The sequence below is a fragment of the Phasianus colchicus genome, chromosome 1 (assembly GCF_987193195.1).
Source record: "Phasianus colchicus chromosome 1, bPhaCol1.hap1.1, whole genome shotgun sequence".
Taxonomy (NCBI): domain Eukaryota; kingdom Metazoa; phylum Chordata; class Aves; order Galliformes; family Phasianidae; genus Phasianus; species Phasianus colchicus.
The window spans coordinates 196,750,432-196,768,314 of NC_143436.1; the positions used below are offsets into that span (position 1 = coordinate 196,750,432).

General features: G+C 53.5%; 1 protein-coding gene and 1 pseudogene across 3 annotated transcripts; one reads left to right on the forward strand and one right to left on the reverse strand.

The window, feature by feature from the left end:
- Positions 1 to 676: 676 nt before the first annotated feature.
- Positions 677 to 7,986, reverse strand: P2RY6 (pyrimidinergic receptor P2Y6). 3 transcript variants are annotated; one of them, XM_031606097.2, is made up of 2 exons: positions 7,925 to 7,986; positions 677 to 2,853 (listed from the first exon to the last, which is right to left on the reverse strand). In XM_031606097.2, exon 2 carries the CDS (start codon positions 2,819 to 2,821, stop codon positions 1,841 to 1,843), a length of 981 nt encoding a protein of 326 aa, XP_031461957.2. In that variant the 5' UTR covers positions 2,822 to 2,853; positions 7,925 to 7,986; the 3' UTR covers positions 677 to 1,840. The 3 variants fall into 3 exon arrangements, with proteins under 3 accessions (XP_031461957.2, XP_089990415.1, XP_089990414.1); XM_090134289.1 differs by lacking the exon at positions 7,925 to 7,986 and adding an exon at positions 7,889 to 7,911; XM_090134288.1 differs by lacking the exon at positions 7,925 to 7,986 and adding an exon at positions 4,345 to 7,867.
- Positions 7,987 to 15,172: 7,186 nt separating this feature from the next.
- On the forward strand, positions 15,173 to 16,051 carry LOC149920371 (uncharacterized; annotated as a pseudogene).
- The last annotated feature ends 1,832 nt before the right edge of the window (positions 16,052 to 17,883 follow it).

The following is a 17,883-nucleotide window of genomic DNA, read 5'->3' on the forward strand; positions in this document are numbered from 1 at the left end:
CATCACGCGGCCTTGTGGGGATGGGAGACCCCAAAAAAAGCATTGGAAGAGATTTCATTGGCCACAACCAAAGGGAACCCAAAGTCCACCTCAAGTCCACCAAAGCCACTCAAAGTCCACCCCAAATCCATCTCAAATCCACCCCAAGTCCACCCCAAGTCTACTCGAAGTCCACCCAAAGTCCACCTCAAGTCCAACCCAAGGCCACTCAATGTCCACCCCAAATCCACCCCAAGTCCACCTCAAGTCCACCTCAAAGCCACCTCAAGGCTACCCAAAGTCCACCCCAAGTCCACCTCAAGTCCACCCCAAAGCCACCTCAAGGCCACCCAAAGTCCACTCAAAGTCCACATCAAGGCCACCTCAAGTCTATCCCAAGTCCACCCAAAGTCCACCCCAAGGCCACTCCAAGGCCACCCCTGTATCCTCCATTGCCTCCTGCATCCCAACCAAAGGCACCCTGTCCCAGCTCTTCGCGTTTGCTTTGACAAAGAGAAGGAAGAGCTCAAGAGCATCCAGATGCAGTGCATTGGGATTAACTGGGGAGCCTGGCTGGGTTGCTTTGCATAAGCATCCAGTCTAGAGGGCTGCTAATTCCTGAGATTGAAAGCAAATTGCTTAAACTGACTTAGATGTGATTATTGCACACCAACACCTGTGAGATACATGGCACCCACAGATCTACACACATATAGGCACACACACAGTGTGGTGTGGATAATTGAGGTGTATTTTGAGTGGAGCGTATCTGAGCAGTGCTGCAACCTTCCTCTGCTTGGGTGATGAATATATGGGTACATATGGCATGTGAATATTGTTGGGTACATACAGGAAAAAGGAGGGTAGGTTTATTCTATACATCATCCTATACGTTAAAGACTGCAAAGCAGTTAGAGGTACATCCAGAGTGCCCAGTGTCTTGGTGGCAATGGCTCAGCCTCGTCCGGATGATGTCCCATGCAAACCACAATGCTTTGATTCCTTGGCTCAGCACTGTCGCCCTGCAGAATGCACATCAGATGTGGGGTTCTGGGAGACAGAGGATGCTGAGAGTCCAAGGACAGTGATGCTGGCATGTGCCTATCAGCCCGTGGCCATCGCCTGGGTGGGAAATGTGGCATTTGTGTCCCAGTTCCCCTCATTCCCCCTTCTCAGCTCCCAGTCTGGTTGGGGGTGCTCTCTTGCACCACTGGGCCCGTGTCTCTTGTTGGTCCAGTCCCATTTTGGGATATCCCAGAGTTACCAGTGAAACGTCCATGACATTGAACTTTTCCTCTCCTGGAGCCATGGAGATTCTGGGGGCTATTGGTATTCTGGACCCCTGAACTGCTCCACAGTTTCACTGGGGAAAATACAGAGCCACATTTCCCAGACCCCAAAAATCCTTCCCAGGGATGGTACGGGCCCATAAGATGAGGAGAAGCTTTGAACACTGGTCCCACCGGTGACATTTACTGTGTTGATGCCTCAGCCTCCACCAAAACTTGGCACAAAGCAGCTAAAACCAGGATGGCATTGAGCAATTGGCGAGAGCCAACAGACACCACGTGGGCTCTGTTCTGGGATGCTCTCCACACTGCTGTGGGCTGAAGATGGGATGGAAGTCAGTCTGGAAGCTTGGGAGATGGTAGAATGATGGAACGGCTTGGGTTGGAAGAGACCTCTAAGATCATCTATTTCCAACCCATGAGGGCTCAGAGCCCCATCCAACCTGGTCTTGAACACCTCCAGGGATTGGGCACCCACAGCTCTCTGGGCGCATCCCCATCTCCGCACCATGCAGCTTCAACCCCAATTGCTCCATGCCCAGCCCCGGTGACACCGAGGTGGCCTCGTCCACCTAGGAGCCATAGGTGATGCAGTGGTCGTGCCGCCACTTGGAGCTCATCTTGTCCAGGAGATAACGGGTGCTCTCACGAAACTTGCGTTGGGTGAAGTAGAAGAGGATGGGGTCGAGGACGCTGTTCATGCTGGCAAAGGGCCGTGTGCACTTGTAGGCAATGGCAAAAGCCTGCAGGGTCGGGCAGGGCAAGGTGGGTGAGGAGCGGACGATCAGGTAGATGGTCTTGGTGAGGTGGAAGGGGAAGAAGCTGATGGAGAAGACGATGACGACGATGATGATCATGCGCACGGCCTTGTCCTTCTTCTTGTGCACCGCCAAGCCAATCAGCTCATCTTTCTGGCACAGGATGCGGGCCATGCTGCAGTAGCAGGCCAGGATGGCTGCAAAGGGCAGCAGGAAGCCGGTGATGGTCAACGTGATGCCGTAGGGGAAGTAGGACGTGGAGCGGTCCGGCGGGCTCAGGTCGTAGCAGACAGTGCGATTCCTCTGCGTGCCGGTGGAGGCAAAGACGAAGGTGGGCAGGCACTGGGCAATGACGATGAACCACACCGCAGCACACACCAGCCACGTCAGCTTCTTTCCTTTCTTTTTGTGCCACGAGGCCAAGGGGTGGCAGATCCCCATGTAGCGCTGGACGCTGATGCAGGTGAGGAAGAGGATGCTGCCGTGCAGGTTGGTGTAGAACTGGAAGCGGACGAATTTGCAGGTGAAGTCCCCGAAGGGCCAGTAATCCTTCTGGGTGTAGTTGTAGATGAGGAGAGGGAGGGAGCAGACGTAGAGCAGGTCGGCTGTGGCCAGGTTCAGCATGTAGATGGTGGTGCGGGTCAACGCTTTGCGGGCCAGCCAGATCTGCCCAATGACAAAGGCGTTGAGTGGCAGCCCCAGTAGGAACACTACTGAGTAGACCAGGGGCAGCAGGACCTGCTTGAATTCCTCGTGGAAGGTGCACGAGTTCCTCCCAGCTGTGAAGTTGGCCATGCTGATGGTCCCCTCCTCACTGGGTGAAGTGCCTGTGGATGACAAATGGGACAGTCGGTGGGTTGGCCATGTATGGTGCATTCAGGATGGACCTGGACTGGCACGTGCGGCCCCACAGCCTCATCTGCCACCATCTCAAGGCAACACAGACCATAGCATCATAGAATCACAGAATCATTGAGGTTGGAAAAGACCTCTAGGATTCCCAAGCCCAACCCTAGTACATCCCCACTGCTCCCACTGACCACATCCTTAATGCCAATCCCCACTGTTCTGAACATCCCCAGGGATCACAGAATCATAGAATGGCCAGGTTTGGAAGGGACCTCAAGGATCATGAAGCTCCAACCCCCTCCCACACGCAGGGCCACCAACCTCCACATTTCAGAGCAGCCCAGGCTGCCCAGGGCCCCATCCAACCTGGCCTTGAACACCTCCAGGGATGGACGGGGCATCCACAGCCTCTCTGGGCAGCTGTTCCAGCACCTCACCACTCTCACAGCAAACAACTTCCCCCTGACATCCAACCTCAATCTGCCCTCCCTCAGCTTCAAACCATTTCCCCTTGTCCTGCTGTCATCTCCCCTTTCCAAGAGCTGACTCCCCTCCTGTTTGTAGGCTCCCTTTAGGTCCTGGAAGGCTGCAATGATTCACCCCACAGCCTTCTCTTCTCCATGCTGAACAAGCCCAGCTCCCTCAGCCTGTCTTTGTAGTGGAGGTGCTGCAGCCCTGCTCATCTTTGTGGCTCCTCTGGACCCTCTCCAACAGCTCCCTGTCCTTCTTGTACTGGGGGCTCCAGACCTGGACACAGTGCTGCAGATGGAGCCTCACAAGAGCAGAGCAGAGAGGGACAATCCCCTCCCTGTCCCTGCTGGCCACCCCTCTTCTGATGGAGCCCAGGATCCCATTTGCTTTCTGAGCTGCAAGAGCACACTGCTGGCTCGTGTTAAGCTTTTCATCCATCACTCCCTGGGCAACTGTACCACTGCATCACCACTCCTTGACAGAATAAATTTTCCCCAGCATCTGAGCTGACCCTCCTCTGGCACAACTGAAGGCTGTTCCCTCTCATCTTATCGAATGATGGAATTTGGGGTCTATTGGGTGGATGACCCTTGGGACATTGCAGTGGCCTCCATCACCACCCTGTGGTGCTGGCACTTTTCTGGGCAGGAAGAGCTGACGCAGAGGAAATTGCAGCATGGCCATTAGCAATGCAGTGAGCTCAGCCCACGTCCCTGCTCCTCTGCAGGGGGTGCCAAAGTCCCATGGCAGAGTCATCCGGTTGGGAAGCAGCAAGCAGTGCCTCCTGCAGCGGGACACGGAGGTTTTTTGTGGGCACTTTCATCCAGCAACTGAGAGCAGCTGATTGGTGGTGGAAGGTTTTGATTGGAACCCATCCCTGTGAGCTCTGGGCTGCAGGGGATAGGCTTTTTGTAGGGGAATCACAGAATGGCCAAGGTTGCAAGGGACCTCAAGGATCACAAAGCTCCAGCCCCCCTGCCACATGCAGGGCCACCAACCTCCACCTGGCCTTGAACGCCTCCAGGAATGGACGGGGCATCCACAGCCTCTCTGGGCAGCTGTTCCAGCACCTCACCACTCTCTCTGTAAAGAATGAAGAGGATGGGGAAGAAAAGGGGAAGAGAAGATGTCCCCAAGACAAAAGGTGCAACCGCAGCTGGCTCTGCTGGGCGAAAGGGTTGCAACCCAGCAAGTGAAAGGAGGAAATAAAACACAACAAAAGGAAGCAACCATCCCCCTGCCCAGCCCTGGCCACATCGCTTTGCTTAGGTCTCACCTGGCACTGGTGACCCCCCTGCACCCCACGGTGCCCCATGGTGCCCACTGCCCATCCCCAGCCACCTCCAGAGCTGAGACATGCTGAATCCCCTCTGCCCTCACCCCTGCCCCAAGCCTCAATGTAGGGTTGGGGTAGAGTCTGGTGCATAGGGCCAGGGTACCCCATGCCTGTGCCCTCCCCAGGACCCCCAGTGGGGCAGCACCCACTGGGGAAATGGCTTGCAAAAGGAAGGGGGGTAGGCTTGGGGAGCCCAAAGCACCGTCTACCTGCTGAGGTGCTCAGGGTGCTGAGGGTGCTGGGCCCTGGACTCGCTCCAGGTCCTGGGTGCATCTGTAGCACCACTTCCCCTTCCACTCTGACGTGGCAGCCAAGCACCAAATGTGGAAGAGAAACCAAGTGGCAGTGTGGGCACAGCACTGCGCGGTGTGTGGCCGTGTGGCACTGCATGCCAGGGTGGGCACAGCATTCCCCAGACCCCAAAATGCAAAATGCAGGCACCAAGTGATGTCTGAGGATGTGCCACCGGGCTCAGCCCAGAGAGGGATCTGGGGATGTGACAGCAGTGACACCATGGCACAAGCACCCATGGGTGCCCCAGGCCACCTTCAAGGCTGCTGAAATTAATAGTTACAGCACTGAATATGTGCATATTTCTCCATCCTAATGCAATTACTGCATTGTTTCACCTCCCTTCCAGAGCAGGGAGCTTTGTCCAAACTTGGCATGAGCACACTGCTGCAGCTGAGTGTGTTTCATGTTCTAAATTTGCCTCGTGCAGAGGAATCAGATGTTCCCTCTTGTTCCTTCCAAGCAATTCATTGCTTTTGCAAAAATGGGCCAAAAATCCAAGTGAAACCCATTGGCACAGCACTGATCCATGCTCCAGGCTGATGGTGCAGTCCAATGGGCCAACAAGTCAATAGGAAAATGGGCCAACAAGTCAGTGGGACAATGAGATAATGGGACATTGGGATAGTGGGACAACGGGACAATGGGACAATGGGTCAATGGGACAATGGGTCAATGGTCTGATGGGCTGATGGGAAATGGGATAATGGGTAAGTGGGATAATGGGTCAGTGGGACAATGGGATAATGGGTCAATGGGACAATGAGTCAATAGACTGATGGGGTGATGGGACAATGGGATAACGGATCAATGGGTCAGTGGGACAGTGGGATAATGGGTCAATGGGTCGATGGAATAATGAGTTAATGGGTCAAAGGGACAATGTGACAATGGGCCAATGGACTGATGGTGATGGGACAATGGGATAATGGGCCGATGGGTCAATGGGCCAATGGATCAATGGATCAGTGGACTGATGGGGTGGTGGGACAATGATCAGTGGGTCAGTGGGATGATGGAACATTGGTTTGGGGTTTGTTTTCCCTGTGTTGATCCATGGAAATGGCTGTTATATCTCCAGGAAGAACTCCCAAGAAAAAAAGCAGGTGAGACACAAGCGCTACAATCATGAGTGACACCATCCTTCAAAAAGTCCCTTGTAGGGTACAGGAGGGACATGCTCAAGGTTATGAGCGTGGCTGGTGGTGAAACGCTCCCGTCCTAAAAAAAAGCAGCCAAAAAAATGGGCTGCCTTGATGTCACAGTGATGGGCACAGGGTAAAACCCACAGGGAAATTAGGGCTCCAAGTGGGGAAAGGGTTGCCCTATGTTGGGCTGTGCGGGGCGCAGTGGGATTTATCACTGCATGGGAGAAGATAAGGGAAAGGTAGGAAGGAGAAGTTGGAGGCTGTTGGGATGGTTTCTGGTTCTGCACCACGAGGGAAGTGAAAGCTGCAGCTCAGCAGATTTGAAGCCCTCCATGGGTAAGATAGGGGAAATTTCCATTTATCAAAGCCTGGAGATGAGGGGCATTGAGGAGAGTGATTTGGGACATGCAAGATAGTAGAGTGCTAGCCTCTGTTGCTCTGTGGGCATCTCCTATATGGTTTTGTGCCCCAGCAATAAAACAAACCCAGTCCATGGGCTCACAGACACAACGTTCACCCCATGCACAAAATGCGTCTGCGAATGCGCTTGCACCAAACCAAGCAAACCTGCACTGCGGGGGCAGGGATTAGGCAAAGCAGGTTGGAGAGATGTGAGAAGGGGAAAACACATAGCTTGGGGCTGCCTTCCTGCTCTGCAAAACAACCCGTCCCCACGTCACTTTTTGGGACGCCACGGAGGTGTTTTCCCCCATGGAGTGGGATGGTGGCAAAGGGGATAAGGCCACTCCTGCACTGAGCTGCCTGGGCTCAGCTGACAGCCTCCAGCCATAGGGTGGGTTTGTGTAAACCCTGAGATATGTACCCACAAACTCACGTATACACCATAGACCCACAAACCCACATATGGACCCATCTGTTCACCCTTGTGCGTAAACATTTACAGACAAGCACATATATACAAGCAGATCTATACCTCCGTGCATATATATACCTCTTTGCATATGTATAAACCTCTATACAAATCCAAACAAACATATATATGGCTCTGTAAGCACGCAGACCCACACGCATACAATGTATATACATCACTCTCTACATATAGATGAAAATGCATCTCCAAACACACACAAACCTCTGTGCCTACATCTACAAACACATCTCCATGCACATCTGTATGGATCTCTGTGCCCATACACAGAAATGTATCTCTGTGCACATATGGGGTCACACCTATACTTGTCTACACCCTTCCTGAGCAGGGCACCTCTATGCACAGATACCCAGAAATTTAAGGTTCTGGACACACATCTGTGTGCACACACCCCTCTGTTCACACATACCTACGTGCCTGCATGTATGTAAATACATATACATGTTCCCCTCACTGACACGTGTCCCCACACAGCCAGATCCCATTAGGAAAACACCTCCAGCTCCCAGCTGAGGGTGTAGGGCACAGCTGTGGAGCCCCGACTCGCTCCCTATAGGTGACAGATGCTGATGGGCTGTGTCACCTCATGGGCATAGGACCCCCACCAGGTCCCCCGAGGAGCCTTGAGCCCACTCCTTAACCTCAACTCCCTCACTTGGGGTGCCCAGGACTCCAACCCACCATAGGCACGACCCCAATGGGGCTGGGTGTTCGGTCAGTGTCACCCCACGGCTCGATCCGCACCCCGATCCCATCCTACCCGGGTCGGTGTCACACACTCTGCTTGGATCCTGCCCCGGTTTAGACCGGATCTGATCCTGTTGTTCAACCCGACCCCTCCCGGCTCAGCCTGCCCCATCCCGTCCTCACCCTACCCGGCTCGGTTCGGCTCGGTTCGGTTCCACACTTACCGGAGCGGGGATGCGCCGGGAGCGAAGCAGGGATCGCAAATCTGGGGCCGCCCCTCCGTTGTCCGCCCGCCCCGATCCGCCTTGGGGCCGCCCCGCTCCGCCCCGCCCGGCCCGGGCACCTGTAGGGTGGGGAGGGGGTGGGGAGTGGGGAGGGGGCACTGCTGGATGGGGAGGGCACGGCTGGATGGGGAGCGCACGGCTGGGTGGGGACGCGAGGAATGGGGTGGCGCATAGGGAATAGAATGGAACAGCTGGATGGGGAGGGCACAGCTGGATGGGGACGCGGGGAAGGGGGTGGTGTGCTTGGATTGGGATAGCATAGCTGGATGGGGAGGGCACAGCTGGAGGGGGACACGTCTGGATGGGGGTATAGTATGATAGGGGATGCATTGGATGGCGTGTAGTGGGATTGGGATGGCAAAGATGGAGGGGGCACAGATGATGGCACAACTGATTGGGATGGCGCAGCTGGATGGGTGTGCGGAGGGAGTGGGATGGCACAGCTGGGTTTTCTGGGATGGCTGGAGGAGGGTATGGTGGGATCGGGAGGGCACAGCTGGATTGGGAGGGTAAAATTGGAGAAGGCACAGCTGGATGGCAGCACAGATGGATGGAGAGAGTAGGACTGGCTGGCACAGCTGGATTGGGATGGCAAGGCTGCAGGGGCACAGCTGGATGGGTGGGCATAACTGAAGGGGATCAGCTGGGTAGGGGAACAGCTGGATGGAAGTCATAGCTGGATGGGGTAGAGCTGGATAAGGAAGAACATCTAGGTGGGGGCACAGCTGGGCAGGAGCACATCTGGGTGTGGGTGGCACAGCTGGATGGAGATGTTGTAGCAGATGGCATTGGCCCAGCTGAAAAGGGTTTTTAGAACTGGAGAAGGGGCAAATCTGGAGCTGGGGCACAGCTGGATGGAGCGGCACAGCTGGAGAAGGGGTCATCATTCCCACCTGGCAAATATCTGGATTGAATGGGGCATTGGGATGCTTCCAATTCCCCCGCAAACCAGGGTTTCCAGGATGGGGAAGAGGATGGGGAAGTTTCTGCCTCTTCTCACAGCTGGATTACACCAGCCAACATCTGGATTGCTCCAGCTGCAGCAGGGCAGAGGGGTCGGTGCCTTCGCTACTCATTAACCAACCCATAGAGCTGCTGCACTTCCTGAGCACGGCCATTAAAATGCAATAAGGAAAGGAGCCCGGGGGACAGCGTGGGTATGAAAGAACCGATGCAGAAAGAGCCTGAGGATACAAATCTTGCATGGGATGCTAGGCTCAGCCCTTCCTTTCCATGGGATCCTGCGCTCACTCTGCTTTGCCCTCTGAAATTATTTTGTTTTCCTCCTTCTTACGGGGTCCTGCTTTTATGGGGGGAGGTGACGATGGAGCACAAGGGAGCTCCCCAGCATCACCTCATTGAGATAAAGGGTTTGGGGTGTGGGGCGGGATGTGGGGTAGGGGATGGGGAGACGGGGCGAGGTGCCTGCATCCCACTGGCGCCTGTATGGGCACGGACAAGGCGGGCTCTCATCGATCCTGGCACTGCAGTGCTGCAGGGAGATCACTTCTGGGAGGAGAAATGGTGGAGATTCGCAGCCACAGCCGGGCTGGAGCCATCACCCCGGTCCTGGGGCTGCCCAGGCAGGTGGGGATGGGGTGGGGATGGCTCAGTGCCTTGGTGAAATTCCCAGCTGCCGCGGGGAGCAGGAAATTGGGGGGAGAAAAAGTGTCTGCCTGCGGAGCGGATCAGCAAACACGCCTTGTGCAAACACGCCTGGCAGCATTCTGCAGAAAAGCAGGGCTTTCCCCTCGTGCCGCCGCGCTGCTGGGGGAGATGGGGATGAGAAGGGACACAACTGACTGCTGTGATGGGTTGCCGATGGCGGCACGTGTCCCACCTCTGTCTATGGAGCCGAATGTGAGCTGGGGAAGCGCTGATGTCACCGCCTCGCCGGTGTCCTTGCAGGTGCCCAAGGTGAGCCTGGCGGTGGGGACACCGTAAATAGGATGAGGAGTGACAAACACTGAGAACCAGCTGCTCCCAGCTGCTCACCAACCTCACCCGTCTGCCCCATCCAACCCAGCCCCGTGGCACCTGGGATAAAAGAGAGACAAAAATCTGCTGTTTTCAGGGCTGAATGTGGCTTTTTCACCCTGATTTCAGCTGCTCGGTCAGGTGAGCTATTGGCAGAGTGCGCGCCTGCAAGGATTTCTTCTAATTCTTCTCACAAAACCAGAGGGTTCCTGGCTAATTTGGAAAAGAGTCAACAAGTTATGCGAAGCTTCTGGCTGCGTTTTGGATCATGAAAAGAAATTTCCTCTTGGAGATGTCATTTTGTGATTACCAGCACGTGGACAGACGGGACGGATTTGGAGAGCACTGCGTGTCCCCTTGGCAAAGGGACAACCCTCTTCCTCCACCCCTCACCCCCCACATCTTGGGGCTTTAAGGAGAGAAATGGGAGTGCGAGCACTCTTTTCATGCAGGCAGAAGGGAGGGGAAGCTCTCTGGTAGGAGTAGTTGGGGAAAGCGAACAGCTGCACTGTTGGGCTCATCTTTGCTTGCAACCAATTGAATTAATCTCTGGCACAAAGGCCTGGTGCGGTGGCTGGGCTTGGCCTCATGAGACCTTCTGGCTGACTGGTTCCTGCCCTCCATCTGCATGCTGCCAGTAATTGCATTTACAATGCTTGCAGGCAAGCTGCGTCGCTGCCAGCTGCTTTTCTTGCCTGGCTTTGGGTGCTTGTGCATCCAGAACAGCTGCTGTGGGCTGGAGAAGTCCTCTTGGATTGCCAGAGTGCCCCCTCCATGCTGTGTCCTCCCCACAGCAAGTGGCTGTGTGCCCATCCAGCTGGGCATCCATTCCAGATGTGAACCCATCCAGATAGGAGCCCCATCCCATTATGTTGCAGTTTTGCTGCCTGCATCCAGCTGTTCTCCCACCCAGCTGTTCTCCCACCCAGCTGTGACTCTTTTGAACCATGCCCTCAATCAGTTGTGCAGCCATCCAGTGGTGAACCGTCCTGCTGTGTCACAAACTGCCCGCATCCAACTGTACCCCATCAATCAGTGACCCATCCAGCTGTGCCCCAAACCAGCTGTGTCACAATCCAGCTGTCCTCTCATCCATCTGTGCCTCCACCTGACTGTCCCCCATCCAGCTGCACTGCCACCCAGCTGTGCCCCCATCCAGCTGTGCCTCCACCCATCTGCCCTCCTATCCGGATGCATTGCCTTCCAGCTGTTTTCCCATCTTCCTGTGCCTGAATCCAACTGTGCCCTCATTCTTTTGTGTCTGAATCCAGCTGTGCTGCCATCCAGCTGTCCCCATCCACCCATGCCCCCATCCAGCTGTGTGCATCCAGCTGTGCCCTCATCCATGTGTCCCACTTCACTTGTGCCTCCATCCAGCTCTGCCACCCCATCCAGCTGTTCCCCCTCTGGTTCCTCCCCACTCACCCAACTGCAGACAGCTTGCGTGAGAAATCTAATTCCTAAAAGCTGTTTCAAGTGGAAATGATGCCAATTCCTTGTGTCCTTCTCCTGACACCATCAGCCTGCCAGGTGGCAGACCTGGTCCTGCTTGCTAATGAAGTTTGATTTCTTCTTTCTCTGTTTTAACCATTTTCCAGCAATTATTCCTTGCAGACACACAGACACCTGCTATCACAGCGAGAGCAGCCTGCAGTTGGGCAGCATGAAGTCCCAGATGCCATTTTTTGGCAGAGCAGGTGGCTTGGTGGAGATGGTCATCATAGAATCATAGAACCAGAGGGTGGTTGGAGATGGAAGGGACCCCTAAAGGCCATCTGTTCCCACTCCTTGCAAAGCAGAGACACCCACAGCTCCATCAGTGCTCACAGCCCCATTCCCTGACCTCAGGTGTCTCACTTGAGCCCCATTCTCCCACTGTGACAATGTCCCTTTGCTGAACCCTCACTGTGGTCAAACTGCTGCCCAGGACCAAGCAGAAGAAAACCTTCCCACAGCACTTAGTCAGACCTCCAGCCCCACTGCCTGATGTGTCCTGGTTTTGGGGCTCTGGTCCCCATTCCTCACTGGGGAGATGGGCTCCTGCTGCAGCCTTGAGCACCCGTTCTGCCAGGAAATCATGCCTTTGCTGGGAATTCGGACGAAAAAGCCTTGGTTTGGCTCCAAGTGGGACCTGACCTACAAGTACGTGACGCTGCTATGCCTCAGCATTTCTCAAGAAGTGTGCTTCAGCCCTTTTTCCTCTCCAGCCCGTCTTCCTCCAGCCCTGCGGATATCAATGGGGGAGGAGGAAGGGAGAGCTGAGCACGCGGGTGATTAATGACTGCATCTCTGTTGGCTTCCTTTCCTTGAGCAAGCACACCCGGACATGCCTTGGAGACACAGGGTCGCTTCCTCTCCTCGCTTTCATTTGCCCAGAAGTCCTCAAGGAGCTGAGCTGAGCGGGCATTGGTGCCTCTGGTTTCACATTGGGTGCTTGGGGGGTGGAGATGTTATCCACATGTGGATGTGTGAATCTCTGCAGCCAACAAACCCCAGCACTTGGGGTACGTGGGGTCCTTTGGTAGAGTTTTCCATGGTTGGAATTCATTTTTGGGGCTACCTGGGTTCTGGTGTCCCCAGGGAAGGGTCAGGAGGTCAAAGCACACACGACCTGCAGGTACTGCTGCTAATTCCCATCCGGGAAGGATTTAAAATAACTTCCCCTCTGCTTGTGGCTGTTTCCTCGATGGCTTGTTTGCTTTGGCCATTAGGCCACAGGCAGGTCTCCAGCTGGAGAGTTCTCATCAGACAACGATTCCCCTCACAATCCATGCAGGGTCAAAGGGTGGAAGCATTGATGGAGGTGGGAGACCATCATGCAGAAGCACTGTCCCTCTCTGGGCACATTTCTGGGGAAAAACTAGCTATTTTAAGGTTGGGAACAGGTATTTCATTTATGGCCCATCACAATGGGTTCTGTGATTGTGGCCCATCACCATCAACCAAATGTGTCCCAACTGGAGGAACACCTTAGGTCACCCAGTGTCTGGGTCTTCTGGGCTTAGTGGAGGGGCAGCCAGATGGGCTGAGCTCGTTTCCCAAGCCATAGCCTAATTATTGCTCACCAATCCCATCTCTGACAATGAGAAAGGGGCAGGAGCCCCTGACTCCCATGATCAACCCTGATTACTTCATTGCAGCTAAGATGCCCAAATTCCAGAGGAATATTCACAGCAGAAAGGTTTAAAACACAACAGGCCAAGAACAATTAATTTACACAGTAAAAAATTTAATACTCTGTGTTTCTCTTTGCCAGGGCGTTTGGCAAGGACTCCTCTCTCCTGCATCCCTGACAGACAGGACCACCCAGCTCCCAGTAGATGTGATGCTCCTGGCCCTGCATCCCTCCCTGGGATTGCAAAGCAGAGCCATTCCCCACATCCCCAACAGAAGATGGACTCCACTTTTAGTGCTCAAAGCAGTGATTGTGGATGTTCCATGCGATGAGTTCACCAGAGACTCAGAACCACAGTTCTACTCCCCCATCCAGATGGATGCAATTTTCATGCCATTTTCAGCCGGTGCAATTAGTGGATGGATGCTAATTCCTTCACTGATATCTTTTTTTTTTTTTTTTTTTTTTTTTTCCCCAATTAAAGGCAATCTGCACTGTTGACTCAGGCTCAGGTCCCAAGGGATGCCTTGGCAAAGCATGCAGTGGAAGAGCCCAGCCACCACCAAGGGAACCGAAGCGGATGTTGGTTTTATTTTGGGAGCCAGAACAGAGCATTGCCGACGGCGCGTTCTGCATGGAGCAGCCCACGTGCCCTTCACTTCTCTCTTTCACTTCTGCTTTATGGAAAACACTGCCATGCTTGGCTACATGAAGCAAAACAGGAAGCCAAATCCCAAGGGGGAACTCTTCGATTCCTTGAATTTGCCTCTTTCTCCTAAAGGAGCAACTGGGATTTTCTAGAAAGAGGTGGACTGTGAGAAATGAGGAAGAAGTTGGGAGTGAGTTTTCCCCTTCCATCACTTCCAGGGGTGCACACACTGCGGGTTTCTGCTCAAATTGAGAGCAAATGGACCACACACACTGGAACAGGCTGTGGATGCCCCATTCCTGCAGGCATTGAAGGCCAGGCTGGATGTGGCTCTGGGCAGCCTGGTCTGCTGGTTGGCGACCTGCACACAGCAGGGGGTTGGAACTGGATGAACATTGTGCTCCTTTGCAACCCAGGCCATTCTATCATTCTACGATTTTAGGGGGAGATTTGGAGGGATAATCCTGATAGTGACCCTAATTCATGGGTGTTCTGTGCCGATGGGCAGGATGGACTCAGATTTCAGAGGGATGCATTCCCTGCTCAGCAGAGCTCGGGACAGCACCAGCTCTTGGCAGCACCTTCTAAACAACCCTGGGCGCAGCGCTGGTGCCCAGACGCTTTGTACAAACACAGAGGTGAAACTATAACAAGGGGAATACAGTCCTGGGGGGTCCCAGCCATCAGCTGTCTGCATTGGGCATTGCTGCTGCTTCTCCTTCTTTTTTGATGGGCCTCTGATGCTGTGCTCGGTCCCAACTGGGTTTTTGTTGGGTGCGTGGGAGAACGGCCAGCCATGTCCCTGGGGTTGTCCCATGGTGGTCACCTGCCATTGGGTGGAATAATAGAATCATAGAGTTAGGTTGGAAAAGACATCTAAGATCCTCAAACCAAACCGCATCCCACCCCACCATGCCCACTGCCCACGTCCCTCAGTGCCACATCCCCACGGTTCTGGAACACCTCCACACGGTGAGCCCCCCACTCCCTGGGCATCCCGTGTCAATGCTCTGTGGATGAGGACTCAGAGGCTTCCCTGAGCAGATGGGTGGGGGTGGGCTACAGCTTGTGGTGGGCTTGGAGGAGGTAAATCTACTCTACAGGTCTGTGATGTGTTATGGATGTTGGGTCAGGCTCAGAGCGTTTGCAAAAATAGCAGAGCACGCAGTCAGAGCCTGAAGTAACACCATAGAAAGTCAAGCTGCAGGTGGAGGGGACAACATCTCCTCGTCTTGTGGTTCCTGGTGCCCACATGGGGCAGGAACAACCCATGCCTCAGTTTCCCCACTGCACACAGAGGTGAAAGCTCTGTTTTTCCAGCTTGGAAATTGCACCAGGACTCTCACATGGAGGCTGCAGCCCCATCTGCTGCAAGGAAAGCTCCTGGAGCAGCCAACCCCAGACCTGCCCAAGCCAAAAATGCTGAAGCAGGTCCGTCCCGTTTGGGATGTGTTGCACAAACACAAAGGCAGTGGAGATGGGGGGAGGAGGGGAACTTGCTGGTGAACGAGATCAGCTTGTTCCCTGTGTGTGTCGGCAGGCAGCACGAGCAGCAGTGGGTGGCCTGGCTCACAACAGCACTGCCGCACGTCACAGCTGCTATTGTGCAGTTATCAGCCTCTCTCATGTGCTTTACTTTCATCCTTCCTCCCACAGATATTTTTTTTTTTTGTCTGTTTTCTTTTAACTGCATTTTATCTCGTGTCATTGCACCACATCACACCGCATTGCATTGCATGTTACGTCACTGCACAGCACTGCATTTCATTACGTCTCATACCAAGTCATGCCATTGCATTTCGTTTCATTGCATGTCACTGCATGACATAGGATGTCAAATCCTTGCACTGCATCTCACTTCATTGCATGCCACTGCACGCCGTGCCATTTCACAGCATTTCACTGCATGCTGCATCGTATCCTGCCCTCGCACTGCATTTCATTGCATTTCATTTCACTGCATGTTGTTCTATTGCGTGCCACCACACACCATGCCACTGCGTGGCATTCCCTTGCATGGCATTGCATTGCACGTCACAGCATGCCACGCCACTGCACTGCAGTCCCTTGCATTGCATTTTGTTGCATATCATTTCATTGCACGTCCTGCCATGCTGTGCCGTGCCATTGCACTGCGTTCCATTTCATTGCCCTGCACTGCTAGTCATATCACATCACGTCCTTGCACAGCATGGCACACACTGCATCGTGTTGCACTTTTGTGCCACGTGGGCACTGCCAGGCAGCTCAGACCCAGAGCCAGGCTCCCACTTAGGAGCTCTTTCTGCAGGCTGCTGGTGGGCTCCTGTGTGCTGTTCACATTTAACTGATCTCAGCAGGGTGGAAGCTGCTCTAACATAAACTTCAGGGATAAACCAGCCAGATTTATGATCAACAGAAGGTCGTTTTCTTTACGAGGGGGAATGGAAGAAAGCAGGGCAACGTGGTGATGGTAAATCACGGCGATGACTCCATCCTGGGTATGGAGTGGGCTGGAGGCTCCATGCCAGGAACCCCAGCTGCCCTCAGACACCACAGACACCACCAGGCCAAGCATTCAGGCAACGCCAGTGGTGGTAATTTATGACAATGAGCTTTGCCATGGTGCCCAGTCTGGGAAATGACTCCAAAGCTGTCCTTTTGCATCACTCTTCTTCCTCCCCTGCACCTTTCCAGAGGCTAGGGGAAGCACCTTTGGTGAAAGATTTGTGAAATAGATTTAATTTAATGCGTCCAGTAATCCTAGGCATTCCCTTTTCCTTCCTGTTATTATCTGATGCGATTCTCTATTCTTGGATCCTTAGAAACACTGACTTGAAGGGAAGCTGAACAATAACAAAGAGGATTAAAATAAAACCAGAAAAATAGCGAGGATGGTGTATGAGAAGCTGTGATTCCAGGAAGGCTGGTGGAGGGACGTGACAGTAGAACCATGGAATCACAGAATGGTTTGGGTTGGAAGGGACCTTGAAGCTCACCCACTCTCAACCCCCTGCTGTAGGCAGGGACACCTCCCATAGCCCAGGTTGCTCACAGCCCCATCCAGCCTGGCCTTCAGTGCTTCCAGGGAGGGGGCATCCACAGCCTGGCTGGGCAACCTGTGCCAGTGTCTCACCATCCTCACAGGATGGAATTTCCTCCTAATCCCTAGTCTAAATCTACCCTCTTCCAGTTGAAGACCTTTTCCCCTCATCCTATCAGTACCTGCCCATATAAAAAGTTCCTCCCCAGCTTTCCTGTAGGCCCCTTCAGGTCCTGGAAGGGGAGCCCCGAGTGACTACCCAACTGGCCCCTGGTATTTCAGGGACCAGTTGATCCATGAGTCAACACAGCAATGACTTCTCTGGATGTCTTCTAAGCAGATGTCTCCAATGGACTGCATTCCTCCTTTGCATCCACAGTAAATCTGTAGGCACCACACAGGGCTGGAAAAAGACAATGATGTCCACACAGTTCATGAGATTGCCATGTAGCTCATGGGACTGCGGTGTAAGGAAGATATATTCACACCAGCAGACAATGAGGCAGCGTGACCACCAAACTGGTTTCTCCTTCTCTTCTTCCTTTTCCTCCTCCTTGACAGTTTAGTGATTGGGATTACGAGCTAAATTCCCTCCTAGAAATTCAATAGAGCCCAAACTGGTATACTAAACAAACTGTAAGCGTCTGGTGACTCACATCATGGCCTTGCTCCAAGGCAAGCACAGAAGCAGAAGCCTCAGAGCTTTGGAAATTTCTCAATATTAAAATCCATCTGGTCCCGGAAAAGGGGGCCGGATGGATCTCCATCTAAAGTTAGCTGGAGCAGGTGAAATCTGTGACAGGTTTGGGAAGGTCCTTCCTCCATGCATCTCGCATGTCCTGGCAACACAGCTCTGTCCCAACTGCACAAGAGTCTACTTTTAAGTGAAACGAGTAAGAGTTGGTTATTATTATTATTTTTTTTTTAATAGAAATTATTCAGGAACTTTTAAATAGTAGAAATGTCCTTCCTACTGGTTATTTCCCACTTTCCTCCTCTAGGTTGCTGGGCATTTTGTGTATATACAGCTCTTAAAACTTGCTTTGAAATCTACAGCAGAACGTTGCCTTTTGGTGAGTTTTTTACACATCTGTTTCAATCAAAATTCATATACGAGAGCAATGCAAAACCCAACT